General features: G+C 35.3%; 2 protein-coding genes and 2 long non-coding RNA genes across 8 annotated transcripts; all 4 read left to right on the top strand.

Annotated features, from left to right (window-relative positions):
• The first annotated feature begins 631 nt into the window (after positions 1-631).
• LOC121209891 (uncharacterized) lies at positions 632-6,010 on the top strand. Of its 2 annotated transcripts, none has more exons than XM_041081780.1 (5): positions 632-1,124; positions 1,201-1,294; positions 1,978-4,157; positions 5,040-5,154; positions 5,489-6,010. In XM_041081780.1, the coding sequence occupies exons 1-5, from the start codon at positions 919-921 to the stop codon at positions 6,008-6,010; spliced, it is 3,117 nt and encodes a 1,038-aa protein (XP_040937714.1). In that variant the 5' UTR covers positions 632-918. The 2 variants fall into 2 exon arrangements, with proteins under 2 accessions (XP_040937714.1, XP_040937715.1); XM_041081781.1 differs by having other exon boundaries at positions 5,044-5,154; positions 5,489-5,658.
• Positions 6,011-6,012: 2 nt separating this feature from the next.
• Positions 6,013-10,262, top strand: LOC121209892 (uncharacterized). Of its 4 annotated transcripts, none has more exons than XM_041081782.1 (10): positions 6,013-6,345; positions 6,553-6,814; positions 6,888-7,321; positions 7,474-7,600; positions 7,684-7,808; positions 8,305-8,939; positions 9,058-9,157; positions 9,250-9,366; positions 9,712-9,806; positions 10,088-10,262. In XM_041081782.1, exons 1-10 carry the CDS (start codon positions 6,013-6,015, stop codon positions 10,245-10,247), a joined length of 2,388 nt encoding a protein of 795 aa, XP_040937716.1. In that variant the 3' UTR covers positions 10,248-10,262. The 4 variants fall into 4 exon arrangements, with proteins under 4 accessions (XP_040937716.1, XP_040937717.1, XP_040937719.1 ...); XM_041081783.1 differs by having other exon boundaries at positions 6,213-6,345; positions 6,578-6,814; XM_041081785.1 differs by lacking the exon at positions 6,013-6,345 and having other exon boundaries at positions 6,561-6,814; positions 6,956-7,321.
• A 3,852-nt stretch (positions 10,263-14,114) lies between these two features.
• LOC121209893 (uncharacterized) lies at positions 14,115-14,373 on the top strand. Its single transcript, XR_005905059.1, has 2 exons — positions 14,115-14,167; positions 14,237-14,373. It is a non-coding gene; the product is annotated as an uncharacterized lncRNA (long non-coding RNA).
• A 1,616-nt stretch (positions 14,374-15,989) lies between these two features.
• LOC121209894 (uncharacterized) lies at positions 15,990-17,898 on the top strand. The gene is made up of 3 exons (XR_005905060.1): positions 15,990-16,009; positions 16,118-16,214; positions 17,858-17,898. It is a non-coding gene; the product is annotated as an uncharacterized lncRNA (long non-coding RNA).
• Positions 17,899-18,884: the final 986 nt, after the last annotated feature.

Raw genomic sequence — 18,884 nt, 5'->3', positions numbered from 1 at the left:
TTGTTTTCCATATATACAACATTATAAATACTTTATTAATGGATTATATACATAATATTATATCATAATACTGTTTATAAATATTCTTTAATTAATTGCTAGAGGTATAATATTACATATAATATAAATTAATTATGTATAATACTACCATAAATTGATAAATCGAAATAAATATTTCATTTAAAACTATGTAAAAATTACAAGTTTTTTAGGAAACAAAGGTTTTAAAACATAATAAAAAGGAAAAATATTTGTGTACTGTAAATGCAATTTTTAAACTCTATAAATAAAAACATAAGGTTAATAAGTGTGTTATAAAGTTATAGTAAAATATTAAAAAAAATTTAAAGAAAAGATATATATATATATATAACAATTTATTAAAGTTACTTCTAGAATAAAAAATACACTATCAACATAACAAATAGTAATTCTAATAAAAAACAAACATATTTCTTACAAAATTAAATTCAACTAAAAAGACTTTCAGATACTCTTAAATTTTTTAATGAATCTTAGTTATCAATTATTATTTTAATTTCAAAATTATATTAAATCTTTTAAAATATAACTTTATTGAATATATATTTGATATTAAATACCATAAATCCGTGGGATTTGCTCACTTTCTCGTTGGAAAACGTCAAAACACAAGAAAAGGATAACGCCTAAAATTTAATTTGCAGATGGAGACAAATGCTGAGTGCGCATGTTTGTTCAATCTGGTGATATAATCGAACTTTCTTGCTCTCTCCTCTCATCATAAAATGAATTTTCCGTTCGTTTCTCGCGAAAATCCTCTTATTTGTCCAATAGAAGAAACATTGATCAACTTAACCCGCTTCAAGTAACCGAAATCCTCAAGGAAATGTTCTTCAATAACTTCATTAAACGGATACTATCATCTTTGCTTCGTCCATGGCTGGAACAAGATCTCGAGCTAGACCTCCAGTTAGGGTTCATAAATTCCACCGCCGTCGCCAAAAACCGGTATCAGTATTTCTCATCTTCGCGGTTCTTTTCAAAGAATTCGTTATCGAGGAGTTCGTTGTTCGATTCTCAAATTGGTCAGATTCTGCCTTCGTTTTCGAAGCTCGTGGAGTCAAGGTTACTATGTCGCTTGAGTAAGCAACGTCACAACTTTGCACCTTTTGTTCGTTAATATGAAAAAAAAAATAATTGTGTCGTGTTTTTTTAAAGGGAAATGGAAGAGGAAGGTACTGCAAAAGTGCGAAATTCGAGTAATGCAGCGTTAGAGAGTTTGAAGAAGGATTTATCCCTGATAGATCCCGAGGTTCCCCTCCCCCCATTTTTGGCATTATTTTGTTTAAATTTTTATTGTCTAGTACGAAACCATCTTTCTATGTTGCACCTTAGTGACAATAAGAAGCAGTAAAGCTCTGCTGTTTTTGCTATGAATGACTAAACTCATCAACGGAATTGGTAATGCCTAACTGTATGTTCCATCCGGGGTTGTTAACTGTTATAGTTGGGACAAGAGTGGCGGAGTAAGTAGCATTATTCATTCTTTTTTTAGTACTGAGTTTATGTTAAAATTAACTCCTTGAATCGTGATAGAGATGCCTTTACTTCCAGGATTTTGCTGACTGATGTTCTGAGGTTACTCTTCAAGGTTACTATATATCCTAACATTTTCAGCCATGCATTAACAAGAATAAAGATGTCAACTACTGCATTTAATATAATATAATTACTATAGATAGTATATTAACTAACCTTAATGAGTGCCCTAAGGGCACTTGTTAGCAAAAACCCTTATTTCAATTTTACACTGTTAAACTTGTTGCTCATTGCATAATTACTTTTAAACTAATAGTTTAACATCTTTTTGCTTCATAGTGTTTGAGTTGGATGGTAAATTATTAAATCAGTTATCTCGTTGTAGTTAAGGATTCTTTTCTTACTACTTGATGTGTTAATCTTGGCCAAAGTAACTTAGGCTTTCTTCCTTACCAGGGTAGTGCTCTGCATGATATTTTGGAAGCAATCTTGGCTACTACTTGTGGGAGAAATCGGTTTCAGTCTTCTTTTTTGAATCTCATTCTCCAACATTGCCGTCTACAGATACTTGGTATTAATTTGCAAGTACAATTTCCCACTTTAGACGATTCCTTTGTATACCTGTTGGATTTAGAGAAGCTTAATGCAGAATCTCTACATTTTGTTCATGGATGCCTTTGCAAGGGTCTTGTTAATGTTCTCTTTCTACCTCTGAAGGAGGGATCTTTGGTTGTAAGTGGTAGTTCCTTTAAGATAGGATATAAGAAAAGCAATCAAATTAACCATGTTTGTTCCTCCACTGCACTGGTTACTTGCATCAAGTTAAATGATCTTGAACTTGTTGAGTTCAATCTTCGTGCTTCAGAATTAAGTTTCTCATTTTCTCCGGTTGATTTTCCTGTTTTCATGGAAGTTAGTAAAGTGCCTTCAAAAGAATTCAAGCGAGTAAGGAGTGGCCGGTATCTATGGAGAATAGCAGCAATTAAAATAGGCCATGTAATTTCATCTCCCAAATTATCATGGTACAAGCTAGTTAGCCTTACTAGTTTGTGGATGCATTATGTGAATCACTATGAGTATTTATTGTCGCTGATTCAATATTCCCCTAATCACTTATTGGAAAGACCTGATATTAAGATGCTAAGAGACAAGGTAATTTTGAAATCTGCTAAGCACTATTGGGAGGTGATTTTTGACATTGAGAAAGAGCTACCTGCAGAAGCTATTGCACAGGCTCGGAAAATAGCTCGATATAAGGCTTTGTCAAGTGGTGAACAGCCTGAAAATTACTCAGAACCCTCTGTTAGTGCTCATTTCAAAACCTTTGTTCAGAAAGTTATGCAAAAAATACAGCCATTAGAGCACCTTCTCTTTTGGAGGAGATATGCAAAGCAAGATGAATTGTTTGCCAGACACTTGGGAAATGTTTCTGAGAATTCTTATTCACGCTTCCGCTTCATTTTAAGTCTTGGGAAAATTTACATTACCCTTTCTTCAATGAGTGCAGTCGAGCCTCTTAATGAAAAAGTGAAAACACGTATTGGGATCTCATATTCAGATGGTTTTTTATTCCGTCTCTCTATTAAAGTGTTTTTACTCATGTACACAAAAGACATCTTTAAACAGACATTATCTTTTTCCTGTGGAAAAGTAAAAGTGAAGTATTTCATCAGTTCTGTTGGAGAAGAAAATGAGAGAGTTAAGAATTTGAAAGTTATTCTGCATGGTGAGCCCGCAAAAATCTTTCTCTTCTCAGAAAGCAATAAATCCAGTACCATCAATCATGCTGAAGGTGGGTGTGACCCATGTCTAGAAAATTTTATAGGAAAAATGTGCTTGGATTGGATAAGAGATTGCGAGCAGTTTGAAGAAAGTGAAATCAAGTGTCCTCGAAGTCCACAGCTTCTTTTTGAGATGAAAAGCTTTTTGAGACATCCAGATTTGATAAAGCTAGGTTCTGGGCTTTGGAAATGCAATCTGACAGTGGGAAAGTTCAACATAGCATTGCAATATTTATCAGTGATATCAGTTGTCATGCTTCTTAGGCAGATACAACATGCTCTACACTGGACTCGAGGAAATGAGAATGCCAGGGATCTTCCATATCCTCCTCAAAATACTACTGTGCACCAGCCAGAGGATAGTTGGGAAAATAAATATGAGTGCTATTCTAGTAAAATAAAGAAGTTCTTTATGAGAATGCTTCCTGGGAAATGCATTCAAATAGGAGTGCTTATAGCTGGTCCTTGCATCCAACTCTCATCGAGGAAGACCGGACCAAGGAATGCAAATGAAGGTGTGAACAACCTTGTAGTTAATGAGGATGATTTTCACCTTGGATTTGATATCCATGATATTGAAGTTGTTGTTTGGCCAAGTTCAAAGTCTGATTTGGCACCTATACATGCCTTCACAGAGCAGGATGATGAATATCCTGAGTGCCTCAGGTTGCAGGAGCCTAAGATACTTGATATGCCGAAACTGGAAAATAATAAGTATACATCTAAGGATGCAAATTCACTTCATTTCTGTCTGAAACTCAATGGTTTGCTGGCTTACTTGGAGGACACTGTAGACAGACACAAAAACCAAATATTTGTATTGGATCCCATAACATTTCGATTTTCATCCTTCAGGTAGGGATTTTAGCCTTGCATTATCTTATATAAGTATTGAAAATTTATGGCTGCTTCCTTAAATTCACCAATGTCTTTTCATATCGAATTCAACTTGAAGGCCTGTTTGTTTGGCTGCTGGTTACTCAACCTAAGCAAACTTCAATATTTGGTTGGTGGAAAATACTTGATTTCGTTTGTTGACTATAATTATGATTTGGTTTTAATTGATCATGCAATTACATTTGTTAATTGTTTGATGTTAATAAAATATTATGTACATTTTGAAGTTTCTTTCACCTAAAGTATTATGCACGGAGTGAATTTTCAGCTGACTCCGCGACCTTTATAATTATTCATATTTTGCTGGTCTCATGAACTTTTTTTTATGAATATCATAGGGTACTGTTGGCCTATTCAACTTTTAAAGCAAATGATTCAATGATGTTTATTCTATTGATTTTATTTCCCATAAAAAATTTAATTACTGGAATAACGTTGTATATGCTGAGGTGCATCTAGGTATGAACACTATTGATTTTTTTTGTTCGTTTCCCTTAATTGTGAATTTTGTGCTAAATTTTTTATTTGTGAGAAGTTAGCATAATATGCTTCCTTTAAAAGTATATGGATTGTGTCGAGCAATACACATCTCTTGAAAGCCTTATGATTCTTAACTGACATGGCATCTCCTTGGCCAATAATTTGTTTCTGCCCATCTTTCTGTCACACCCTCACTCTCCCTAAAATATTTGTGAATCATTTATCTTGATTCCCTTCTCTTATCCCTCTCTTACACCATCAATTCAGTTATTTTTATGCTATGCAATTTTCAATTGTATTATCAATCACGGTCCTTAGTATAAAACTTTTTGATGACTAAGTATCATGTATCTGTCTCAGGCAGTGTGCTCATTCGTTTAGCACAAGCTCTATTGCTTTTTCAACTGCTTTTTATGGGCTGGCCATGGGATTTGCGCTGTTATTATTTATGGATGAGTTGTGTGCTTGCTTTCAGGTGATTCTTTTCAACCTTTGTTGTCTGATTGGCTTTTACCCTCCTATTATTTTTAGACATGAATTAATTTCTTTTGTGATTGTGATAGTTTTGCTGTTTTTAATGGAAAATACAAGATAATTATTACTACTGCAATTATAATTTTTGGAGCATTACTTATCTTAAGTCTTAACAACTCGTTAGATGCACTTGAAGTAGTTTTTATTTGCATCTGTCTATTATCCTTGTTTCTTTTCCTTAATATTCAAGTTGAATACTTTATTATTCCTTTGTTTCGTTTACATGCTTTCTTAACTTATACAAATTAATGACAGTTAAATGTTCCCTTTTCCAGGCTCTAACTGGTTTGTTGTCTGATTTATCACATATTTGTAACAACTTTGGTTCACCTGCTAACGAATCCTTCCAAATGTTGAGACACTATAGAGTTTCTGGGGCTACCGAGGATGAAGAGCTTTCAATAGCGACACCTTTGATGTGTAATAACACGTTTTTAATTAATGGCATCATTAAACTCAAGTCGATGGATATCTTTCTCTGTGGTTCTAGGATCAGGAATAAAGCAAGGGGTTCTAAGATGGTTTTTGGTGCCGCTAGTAGCACAAATTCAGCTGCGGATAACTTATCTGATTGTGGTATTTGGATTTCACTCCCTCAAATGTGTTTTGACATATTATATGAAGAAATGAAATTGGAATTACTCATTGATTTATCAGGAATTCAATCTGTGATCGTCAGATACCAGGAGTACATAAAAAAAGGTTTAATCGCTCTGCATTTAGAGCGTTCCTTCTTTGTTCACACAATTGCTTATATGAGATATTTCTATCTCATTGCATATTTACTTTATTATTGAGTATGCCTCAGAATTCCACTTCAGCTAGTGTGAATGAGATGCTAGATGTTTCTACTTCTGAGGCTAGTACATCGAATATGGCGGAAGATACATCTTTTAGCAGTGAGCTGCAGCCAAGTGTACAGTCTCCTGATTTTCTTAAAAAGTTGGGATTTACTTCAAATGTCTCAGTGCCTGCCTCAAGCCATTGGATATTCATGAAAATGGAAGTGGCTGAAGTTTTTGTGACAAGGTGTTCAGTGAAAAATATTCTGATTGGCGCACAAAAAGTAAATAAGCTTCGGTCATCTCTTCATGTTGGGGCAAAATCCCAGGCAATTGCATGGGGGATCCAGGTGCAAATTTTATAGAAAATTAATGTTTCTTTTATGTTTTCACTTGCTCATGCAATATATTTGGAACCATCTTTTGCTCTATGATTTTGGAATAGTTAAATATAGGGGATAGTGCATGATTTGGACACCCTACGTTTGACATAATTTATGCCTTTGAAAATTTTATTTGGTTCAATCATGTTATGACGAATAACACATGATGGGCAGGATGGTTTTCTTTGCCTTGAAACAGAAGCTTTGGCAATGTTTATCCAGTGCTCTGCTTCCTACCTACATCACATTAAAAATGCATTGTCTATTGTGAAATCGACTGCGAGGAGCATGCCACGACCTGCACTTGATCATTTTGTTGGTGGACATGCCCAAGAGATGCTACTTACATCTCAGCAAGTCAAATGGGGACTGCCTGAAGCTTTTAATTTTGATGTCTCTCAGTTTTCTCTTGCTCTTGTTGTTGAAAGTGAATCATGTAAGTAAATCCCTTCTTTAGTTGGATGTTTTGACCATCAATATTTCTTTCAATAGTTAGTCTGCTTACGCAGGTCATATTCGGGAATTTGTATTGGAGCTTGATCTTATTCTGAACCTTGATTTGGATAATATGCAACAGAAGTTTATGCTTAAGCTTTCCCGGTTATCAGTCTTTTCTCAAGACATTCGACAAATTGGAGAAGATGAAATCCAAGTTCTTAATTTCTCTTCTGCCCAGTCAAATTTACCTTCTCAGCGTTTATCTGGAGAATCTGCTGTAGCATTTCAGCGTGATGGCAGTTTTCGGATTGATGACAGTTACCCTAGAGCTTCTGTTTCTGAGGGGGCATTTTGCTTGCGTCATCAAGGATATATCTTGAAACATTTAACTGCTTCTTTATCAGTTGAGAAGGGCAAAGTTATACCTTTGGACCCAATACAGGTTTGGGTTGGCAGTGGTTCTGTTTCAGGTTTTGATATGAAATTTTCGTTGTCTGAACTAGAGGTAAGAAATTCTTAGCTTTTCCTCTTTCTACCATAAACTTTCATGCACCTGATGTCTTTGTCAGATGCCATCAGTATAGCCTACTCCTACCTTGTTTCTGACTGAAACTGCTAAGATTCATGTTGCTGGATCTAACCTTCTTTGCAAATCAGATGATTCTATCCATGGTCTCATCCTTCTCTGGGTTATCTCTCAAAGGCTCAACTGGTCAATCTGTGCAAAGGAACTGGTCTTATAACACACCAGATGACAATGATTTTGAGGCGAGGATCCCTAATGGTATTTTATTTTCTGACTGTCTTATGTCTGTTGCTTGCAAATTTTGTTTATCTTGTACTAATTATTACTCATTATATGCCCAGGGGCCATTGTTGCTATTCAAGATGTACATCAGCATCTTTACTTCACAGTTGAAGGTGGAGAAAATAAGTATGCTATAGGAGGTTCTGTTCACTATTCTTTTGTTGGAGAAAGGGCTCTTTTCAGGGTATAATACTACATTTTCCATAAACTGGCTGTGTTCATGCCAGCTTCTTAAAATAACATTTTGTTTGCTTGTATTTTATATGAAAAGACATATCTTTATGCATGCTGATGCACAATTAAGGGTTCTGTGCAACTAAATGTTTAGCTTTAAAAGGTTAAGATCTCAATTTTTCTTATTTTCTTAATAATGCTTTTATGCCAGATGTTCTGCCATTTCAATTTGTTAATTACTAAATATTTGTGTCTTCTCCCTTTATTTGTTATCCCTGTTATTGTCAGATATTTTGTTGAAATATGTAAATAGTTATTATCAGCTATTTCTTATTTGGTTACTGTTATTAGCACATGTTGAGAAGGATTATCCCTTATGATTAATTAAGGCAATAGCATAACTTTCATGGACCATTCCCCCTTGGGTAGATTTATTAATTGTTAATGTCAAGTCTTTCTAAAGCATTTATGATTGATTATATATGCAACTGCGACAATATGTACAGGTCAAGTACCACAAACAAAGGAAATGGAAGTCGTCAGTTTTGTGGTTCTCCTTAATATCACTGCATGCTAAGGACAACTCAGGAGAGCCATTGCGATTAAATTCTAAACCAGGGTCAGGTTTTGTTGAGCTCTCCAGCACCTCTGATAATGCTTGGTCACTTTGGAGAGTTCTTTTTTATCAACCAACTTATGATGGTGACATTGACTGGGAGCCTTACAATTGTGTGCTTAGAAACACTTTTTACCTGGTGAACAAGAAGAATGACTGTGCTGTTGCTTTCAATGATAGGGTTCCAGTGTTTGTCAAAAAGCCTGGAAATCCACTCAAGTTCAAAGTGTTAAGTGATATGTCTGTTGCACAAGATGTTGCTGAAACTGAGATAAATCTTGGAGCACATGAAGATGGAAAGAGAAGCTACGGGCAGAGAGGAAATCTGCCTTGCATTGGTATTAGTATTGACAAAGTTTCTTTAACCATCTTCCATGAACTTTCAGATGCAAATGACAGGTTTCCTCTCCTTCATGCTTGCATCTTTGATACTCAAATAACTTTACAAATTCTTTCCACTAAAATCAGAGTTATAAGCACCTCAAAGGCTTTGCTTCAACATTTTGATGCTCAGGCAAACTTCTGGTGAGTGTTTTTCTCATAACTTAAAGGGAATAGTTAATTTTTATAGCATTTTTCTTTCACTGAAATTAATCTTCCATTTAAATGTGTTCAGTCATTTCCTACCTTCTGTTTGTTGCAGGAGAGATTTTCTTCACCCTGTTGAAATATGTACTTTCTATCGTTCTAGTCCCCAAAATCAACATGGTGTGCCTGTCCATGTCTATTGTAGAACGAAAGAGGTCTGGAGTTTTATATTCTATATAATATTTCTTTGATTATTCCTCTTACTTTTAATGACATGCTCAACAACAATGCTCTGGCTTTTTGGCAGTTGGAGATATCTCTAACTGAGCTTTCCTTGGACATTCTTCTTTTTGTGGTCGGAAAATTAAATTTGGCTGGTCCTTTTTCCCTGAGAAGCTCGATGATTCTGGCCAACTGCTGCAAGGTCAGGTTGCCATTCTTGTATAGTTCTCTCTCTTCTTTAAGCAGCTTAACTGGTAGAAAAATCATTTGGGGATTGATACGTCTTCTCTCAATTCAATCTTGTATCTGATGGAAGAGTATATCAAGCTATATCAAAAACTGATACTGGATGGAATTTCTGCGATCACCATTTCTTGCATTACTAGATTCATAATATCAAATAGTTTTCATTAATTAAATTCAAGCAAAGACTGGTTGGGGTAAATGGTTACATCAACCCACCAATTCATTCTCCCTCCTGCCATCCATCCAAGATTGTTCTACCACTGAATCTTTTTCTTAATTATAATCATTTCTATTACGGCAGGTAGAAAACCAGACAGGTTTGAACCTTCTTTGTCGCTTCTCTGGTAACCAAAGTGTGACGGTGGGCAGGAAACAGTCTCCTTCCATTTTTCTAAGGTATCCTTGTACTGCACTAGCCATACTTCTTCTTGCTTACAGGTCTTTTTGCTGAAATTAGATTCCTGCTTTGTTTTAAATTGGTAGTTCTTTTCTTGTATGACTTAATTTTTTGTTGGTACTATTAACCTTTGTTATGAGTTTTTCCATACAGAACTTATATATTTATTTGTAATGCACGTGTGCCTTTTCATTTAATTTATGCATATTTTATTCTTTTGGGTGTTTGAGGTTAGCGTTCTTTATTCATTAGTTGATCTTGCTCTATGCATGTTTGTCAGGCTCTCAGCTTTTGAAAGTCAACCTCCAGAAACAGAACCGGTTGTTTCAATCCAGCTTTCTGTTCCTGGTTTATTTACAACTTCACCAGTTCATCTTTCTCTTCTAGGAGCTCAAGTACTTTCTTGGAGAACACGCATATTATCACTTCAAGGTATGTGAATCTGCTACCTTCACCATGCAACTTCTTTGAAGAGTTTTACAGAGGTGGTTTCTTTTTCTCTGTGATGAGTCAGAAGACTCTAGAAGTAGCATCTTAGTATCCACTAAATAGAATTGAACATGCTATATTTAACCTAAATTTGCTCTGGATATGGATCCATCTAACTGTTGACCCAATCGTAACCTTGTTTGAGGTGATCAGTTAAATCTCAAAGTTTTTCTAGGAGAAGAAATAGGAAAAAGAAGAAAGGAATTCATAATCTCTGATTCTCTGGTTATGTCTTACATTTCTGAATAAGACTGTCTGGGGTATTACAGCTAAATTCATGTGTGTTACTATGCATGAAATTTTACAGATTTATGCAATGGATGCAGTGTGTGTTACCAATATAGTTTTCTATTCAACTATGCATATCAATGTAATATTCATCTAACTTTGAATTATGACAGCATATAATATGGTATATATGAGAGAAAAAAGTTCTGTCGTTTTATTTTGGAAAAGAAAGTTTGTGAGGCAGATTTTGTTTTCCTTCTTGGTTTCTTTTTTTTTTTTTTTGTTTGGGGGGGGGTTTAAAAACGTGAAATTAAATGGAGCTTCTTGGTTTCTATGAGGTTGTAACTTGCAATTAGTAAAAAATTGAAGCAAAATTCAATTAAGCAGATGCATCTCTGAGATGGAGACTGAGTCAAGTTTTACAAGGCTGGTATGTGGAAATAGTTTGTGGTAGGTTGAAGTGTTTATTTTGAGGTTTGAATTAGTGGTCTTTCATTTCTAAATTTTAGCTGGTTCTTTGAGAATGTCCTGCTTGCTAGCAAAGATGATTCAAGAATTAAATTCATTTGCCTTCTATATAGATCTTAACTGGACTTTTATCTTTGTTTCTTGTCTACTACCATCTTTGGACAGATTCAAATCTTACCCTGGTCCGTTCATTGTGGTTGACATTTCAAGGAAACAAAAGGTATTGCTAAGATTAGTGTTCTCCTTGTTACATATACGCAAACATGTATATATGTGCCTGCATTATATTGTTCTTTGCTTGATCTTTCTTGACATTGATTATTGTTTGTAGGATGGTTTGTCGATAGTAGTTTCTCCATTAATCAGAATACAGAATGAAACTAATTGTCTATTGAGCTACGGATTAGACGACCTGAAAGAATGGAGGATGAGTTTGCGTCTATGTCCTTAAAGGCTGGTGATACATTTGATGATTCCATGGCTTCATTTGATGCTATACATTTGTCTGGAGGATTTAGGAAAGCATTGATGTCGTTAAATGTTGGTATGTGTTGCTAATGTTGCTGTTTAAAATCTACCTTTTTACTATCCTTTATTTTTCCTTTGCTTGGTGTGATTGAACATCCTCATCTTTTCTATCAGTATCCTTGTTAGGCTCTTACAATATGTATTATGACCTTGGAGGGGTTGGGCTTTGGTTGGTCATGTGTCTACCAAAGTTGTTCAAGAACAGATGTCCTTTTTCTTGCACATGCATTTGGGGTTATGTGTCATCAGTTTGGTTGAAGCTTTGAATGAATTAAACATAATTATTTGGACATAGTTTTAAACTAGTAAATGTCTAATCTGTGTTGCATTCTAATGCCATGCTGCCCTTCCCTGGCCTTAAGTTAATTTATTCTCTCCATTTGACTAGCCCTTCAGTTTTAACTATTCTGACACATAAGGGATTTCTTTTGGGATATCACCTTGTTGTCTAGGTGTTCTTAGGTGCACCTAGACCTTGCACCTTAGCTCAAGAGCAAAAGCGCATCAAATCCTTTTGGGTTAGGCACATTTGATTTGGTGCACACTTGCTGGGCATAGGCATGCTTTTTTGTAAGGTGATAGGCACTAAAGAACCTGCTTGATTGATGTTCTCTTTGTTTCTGTTGAGAAAGAGAAACTTTCGGAGAAAAATATTTATTCTTTTCCATGCCTTGAATTCCACACTCCCCTTAAGCTGGGCTAGAATATCTATCATGTCTAGGTTCGACTTCAAGTTCTTGAAATGTTTTGAGGTAATGCCTTTGTAAGAATGTGCAGTCTGCTGACATGTGTATGTGTAGACTAGCCTAAGAAGTCCTTCTCTGTCTTCTCCTTGATGAAGTGGCAATCAATCTCCATGAATTTAGTTTGATCATGTTGAATGGGACTTTTCGCAATGCTTATAAACTGCTTTGTTATCACAAAATGTTTCATGGAATTTCTTGGAGAGATCTTTAATTCTTTCAACATCCTTTCTAATTAGATTCCCTCACAAATGCAATGTGACATTGCTCTAATTTCATCTTCTGCACTACTTCTGGCTACAATACACTGCTTCTTTCTTTGCCATGTAGTCAGTTTCCCTCGTAAATTAGATAAATTAGACCACTTTTAATAGAGTATTTTCATAATTATATATCTTAAGCTTATTATAAATGCACAGGCACATGCACATACACATACACATACACATACACATAGACACATAAAAAGATCTAGTTGTCTGTATTATAGATATTTTGAACTATATGTCAGGATAGCTAGCCTTCAGATCAATTCAAAACTGTGACTTACTGAATTTGCCTTATCAATTGGGGAAAAAAAAGGGGGGGGGTGCTCAACCAGAATAAACTTATGACTGTAAACACTAGTTGGAGTTGTCTGTGGCATTGCTCTAATTTCATCTTCTGCACTTCTTCTGGCTACAATAGACTGCTTTCTTTTCCATGTAGTCAGCTTCCCTCATAAATTAGATAAATTAGATCACTTTTTAGAGAGTATTTTCATAATTATATATCTTAAGCTTATTATAAACCCACATGCACATGCACATACAATACACATAGACACATTAAAAGATGTAGTTGTCTGTATTCTAGATGTTTTGAATTATATGTCAGTGTAGCTAGCCTTCAGATCAAACTCAAAACTGTGACTTACTGAATTTGCCTTATCAATTGGGGAAAAAAAGGGGGGGGGGGCGGTGCTGAGCCAGAATAAACTTATGACTGCAAAACACTAACTGGAGTTGTATGTATTCTAGATTTCATGTTTTCCTCTGATTAAGTTAATTTTTATGCAGATGACAGTGTCATTAGCGAAGATCTTTTGTTTTCCTCTGAAATTGCCTTATTAATTGGGGGAAGAAGGGGAAGGGAGGGAGGGAGGGTGCTCAACCAGAAAAAAACTTATGACTGTAGAACTCTAAATGGAGTTGTCTTTATTCTATATTTTCTGTTTCCTCCTGATTACGTTAACTTTTATGTAGATGACGTCATTAGCGGAGAATTTTTAATTTTTTCTCTACCTATTGCCATTGTTTATTTGCTAAGTATAGTGAAGACAATATTTTGAGTGCTTTGGGACAAAGGAGGGAAGAAAGAGAAAAAAGTTTTTTTTTTTTTGGCTGGGGGAGGTGAGGAGTGAAGGAATACTCTGCTTTTTTCCATGTGATTCTCTGAAATCATTTCAAAATCTTATGAGCTTTATGTGGTTGGTGACAACATGCAGGTAACTTCTTATTTTCTTTTAGACCTGAAATGTCAAATGACTTGATACAATCTGATACTTCACTTTCAGTCGAGTGGTCAGATGAGATTAAAGGTGGAAAGGCAATTCGCCTTTCTGGAATTTTTGATAAATTAAGCTATGAAGTACGAAAGGCTTTATCTGTTGGATCAGTGAAATGTTCCTTTAGCACGGCCTACTGTACAGTCAAATCTGCAGCTGGACATGTTTCTAACATGCACTTTTTAATTCAAAGCATTGGAAGAGAAGTTCCTATCATGAAACCTGATAAGTCCAAGGATGGGCTTGAAAATAGAAATGCACCAATTTCACTACAAGAGCAGAAAGAAATTTGTATTCTCCCCACTGTGCGGTTTCCATCTTCTGCACTCAGAAATACACGTGCTTTTGACTGAGACAAGTATGACCTGCGAGTTTTTTGACAATAATGTATGTTATTTTTACTCTTTTAACTTCCATCTTGTTGCAGATTCATGTACCCCTACTGGCCATGACAACATTGGGAAGGAGGCAACTCTACCTTGCAGATCAACTGTTGATTTTTATGCTAATCCTGCTATAATGTACTTTTTGGTTTCATTAACTGCTTTTAGTTCAACATCTAAACCAGTAAATAGTGGAGAATGGGTCAAGAAATTACTGAAGCATAAGACTGGTGTTCGTTGCTTGGACATTGACCTGGATTTCTGTGGTGGAAAATACTTTGCATCCTTAAGATTATCCCGTGGATACAAGGCATATTAGAGGTTGTTTGCAAATGTGATATATTCTAAATTTTTCTTGATGATATATTTTCTGAGGTGCACACGTATAATGAGTTTTCATTTTTTCCTTTTTTTTTTTTAATCATGTTTAGTTTTGTTTGCTGTAGAAGTTCTATTAAGTGTTATCCCACATCTGCTAGATATTAGGTTTCTATGGTCTTATATTAAGCTGGTACCTCCACTTTTATCATTGTTTTAGGTTGGTGCTTAACATGTATGGACCAGGTTTTGTTATGTTGTTTTTCAACCTGACCTGGTAGGTTGCCATGTGCCTGTGAGCTACGTGGGGGTGTTAGTGGTGTATTCACATCTGTTAGATTTAGTTCCTGTGGTTTTATTTGGCCCTCTCTTATTCGATTGATTTTTGGATGGTTTACAGTTCCAGGCATGTGTATTAGCTGAATATTTGTCTGTTACAGCTATGTTTATACCATATATCTGAAGAATGATACGATTCTCTATGTCTTCTTTGTTTGGTCAGAGCCTCCGTTTAGGTAGTTTCTATCTCTGTAAATTCTTAAAGTGCTGGGTTATGCTTTCTTATATACTTCATGGCGTAATTCATGAACATCTGCAGAATGAAATGGAGGGCATTCGTCCTGATTAGGTTTATTTTTACCCCCAAAGTCAACAGGGTCATGGTTTTTGCGGTAAGCAAATTTTTTGGAACTGTTATATTAGCATTTAAGTTCGTTATCTACCTTTATGATCAGAGCGTATTTGATATTTTGGTTTCTTCATTGATTATAACTTTTTGTGCACTCTGTCGCCAGATCCTGTAAGATGCATCTCAGGTTATTCGAAAATCCTGCATCTGAACCACAATTGATTTGGATACTCTTCAGGCCCTACAGAAGTAAGTCTGGAGATAGCGGAAAGATCTGGAGTGAAATATATTGCAAGTTTGGGGTATCTATTGCGCCTTCCTTGAATAGTGTTGTTCCTTCACAAACATAACAATTGCTCCAAGGCACGTTGTGCTGAATGAGTCAGAGGAAATATTACTGTTCGTCAGTGTATTTGAGGTCTGTACCCAATGTAGGATGCAGTTTTCTTTTATGCATTTCAAGTTCTTACTTTCTTTGTTCTTCCCTTTTCGGTGTTTGGATGTGAGGTTGACCAGCTGGCATGATTTCCATACAGTAGACGGTGGCACTATTGTGCAGAAAGAAATTGGCAAGAGCGGATACAGTTTATTTGAGATTCATCAAAAGATGAATGATTTTGATATTTTTTATATATTCAGTTTCGGTTGATGAGTCTCAGTTGATGGTCAGGACCATTATGATCACTTCATTAGGACGTTTTTCCTAATTTAGAAGCTTCTAGTCAGTTGACAGCAGAGGACAAAGATTGCAGAATTTGCAGAAGTTCTGTGTCGAGAGGTTTACAATTTAGTGCGTTCAAAACACCAGCAGCAAGCTACCATATCGGATTGAGAATTATCTGCATGGTGCATCCTCACTTACTATCAGAAGGTTGTGCTTGAGTCCATGTTACTTATTCTGTCTAATTAATTGATGCTCAATTAAGGCAATCCATATGTATTAATTTGTTACTGATAATTATTATTGGAAATTTCCCAGAATTCATCAGAGTCAGAGTTTCTTGGATCTGAATGCTTTGTTGATTATACCTGGGATGATGTTACACTTCCTCGTAAACTGATTGTTATACTAAATGGTAATTACTTGCCCCTCATTATTCCAAACTTGCATGTATTTTTATAGTAATTATGATGTAATCAACATAACTAACATTTGAACTTTGGAGAATGGCACAGTCAACTCCTTATGCAACATGTTTGGATCTATCATTTGTGCTGTTTCTTCTTACACGTTTGAGTTTTAATTTCCTAGAATGTGGAGTATTCACATGGGTGCACACATATCCTTTTCTATTAACTTCTGCTCTCTCTTTATTGAGTGAATATGCCAGGCAATATCTTTTATTTACTTTAAGTTTGGTCTTCGGTTCTCATCAGATGGTTGCAAAACTGTATGCCACTTGATCTAGCCAGCTTAAAGTTAGAAGGTAGAGCAACTCAAAATCAGTGGAAAACACCACTTGAACGATGCATTGAATGTGACGGTTGCTTTGTTAATCTGATTAGACATTTGAATTTCTGACAATGTATTATATGATTTATAAACCAACACTTTGATAAAAGTTTCCTGGAATGCATAAGTATATTTCACTGAGATCAGCAGTTTCTTGAAAGTGAGAGAAACTTTATTTCAACAGATGTGTGAATTAATGTTAACTTCCATCTTAAGCTGTTTCATTGCACCGTTCCCACCTTTAACCAAATGAATCCTCTAACTGCACTAGGGCCCTGTGGATTTTTTTATGAACTCTCCCCTAAAACTTTAAGTAGGAAGATGCAGGAAAATGACCTGTAACTGATTTCTACTGCATTTCACGACGATTGGCAATCCTCAATTAGTTTTTGGAGATTTCCATGGAGATAGGCCCGTAATGGTTTCCTGGTTTCTGTTAACCATCATCCAGTTTTAGCAGGACTGTTAGAGAAAAAGGAGTATGGGTATTATACTTTGCATTTGATATGAACTAATCTTGCTAGTTGCCTTTTCACCATTAGGGCTTTCTTGGCTGCTTTTCGGAAGAGAGATGTAGGTTCTTTTTTATATATATTAGCATAAAATGCCTTGGTAAATCAGTTTCTACTTTCGTGGAAAACAATTAAACCAGCTGAATGCAAATGCCTTGTTCATATCATTAACATACATTTTAAGGTCGCTGCTACAGCTAGTATTGATAAGTTTCTGTAGGTTTATTCTTTATTGTGTAATTGCTTTGCAATGTGTTTGCTGAATTTGATTTTCATAATAGAACAAGTAAAAGGATTCATAAAACTTGTACGTCCAAGTATATTGATTTTTCTGCATTTTATAATTGAGAATTCTATTTTGGATCTCACTCTGTTGTGAGCCTTAAGTTTGTTCTATAATGAGTTCATTTGACTTCAGTAGCATATTTTTGATGTGTTCAAACTTAAGATAGTGTTTGAATTATATATTTTCTCATCTGTCTTTAGTTGGAATAGAAGTGTTCATGTACCATAGAAAATTTAGGTGGAGGATTAGACAGGGATGCTGCTAGAAAATATATTCTTCTACGGTTTTCTGTAGAATTCTACTATGCTTTTACTGTTACACTAATATACAATTAGATCAATAAGCAGATACTTAGACAAAGATATTTAGTCGTTAAGGGCTGTTACATGAATATACACATTAGTGGTCCATAGCTAAAATGTTGAAAAATGCTTATGAAATTAATGGCTATGCTGATTTTCCTTGTAGATATGAATCTGCCGCGAGAAATCAACTTAGACAAAGTGGGACATGGAAGCCTTTATAAACTTACCAAGAAAGGTTAGCTCTCATATACTTTTGACAAATAAATCCAAGGGTAAGAGAATAGATTTGGTGAGCATCAGGCATGAATGCGGTAAGGGTGGGATATGAGTATATGCAGATGGTCACGCGTTTTGGGATTTGTGAGTTTTCAGATAGTCATAAGCAAGACAAACTTTTCACTCATGTGCTAAGATTCGGATGAGAGTTTCCCAGTTGCTATCCAATTGCTTTGAGAAGGCAAAAGAAGGTCTCTCCTCCCTCTCTCTTTGTGTGATAATTTCATTCCTTCATTGTCTGAACTCAGAAAACTAGCAAAGGGCAATATCACTCTGGTTTGCAGGTGCCTTGTTTATCTGCTTAGATCTAATTGTGAGCCAACTAGACAATTTCTTCGTGGCCTTTAATGACTGAATATTCTTCTACTTTGGTCTTAGGTGCTCAATCATGAGGCCTTGTTGACTTGTGAACTAATACTTAAGGCATAAAAAACTGTGTTACACTTAAAAGGGGACTTTTGGAAACACATATAGAATAGACCTTGGATTGACTAAATTGCTAAAAGATTTCGATTTTGCTAAAGTGAAAATCCCAAAAAGTAAAATTGGACAGCATGAAAAGTAGAAATCAGACTTTGATTATTTGATTGCATTTTATATTTATCATAGGTTTGGTAAAGTGCATCGTGATGATATTGGTCTGTTCAACTTAATTGTCTTTGTTTGATGTTATAATATTGTCAAGGATTTAAACCAGAGTGGAACACTTTGTTATACACCATTTGCTGTTGCAAGGCTTCATAACATTAGTCTGGATTCTTTGTTCATGGACCAACAGAAAATATAACCAGATTGCTGTCAGGTAAAATATTTCCATGTGTTTGATACCTTAAAATGTGCTAAGAGTTTAAATTGATATACTTTTAGTGTTGTGAGTACTAATAGCTCCTTGATTTAACCATCATTCTAGTCAT

This window comes from Gossypium hirsutum, chromosome A11 (genome assembly GCF_007990345.1).
Source record: "Gossypium hirsutum isolate 1008001.06 chromosome A11, Gossypium_hirsutum_v2.1, whole genome shotgun sequence".
Taxonomy (NCBI): Eukaryota; Viridiplantae; Streptophyta; class Magnoliopsida; order Malvales; family Malvaceae; genus Gossypium; species Gossypium hirsutum.
The sequence above is the reverse complement of the archived record's forward strand: the minus strand, read 5'-3'. Positions and strand labels throughout refer to the sequence as shown.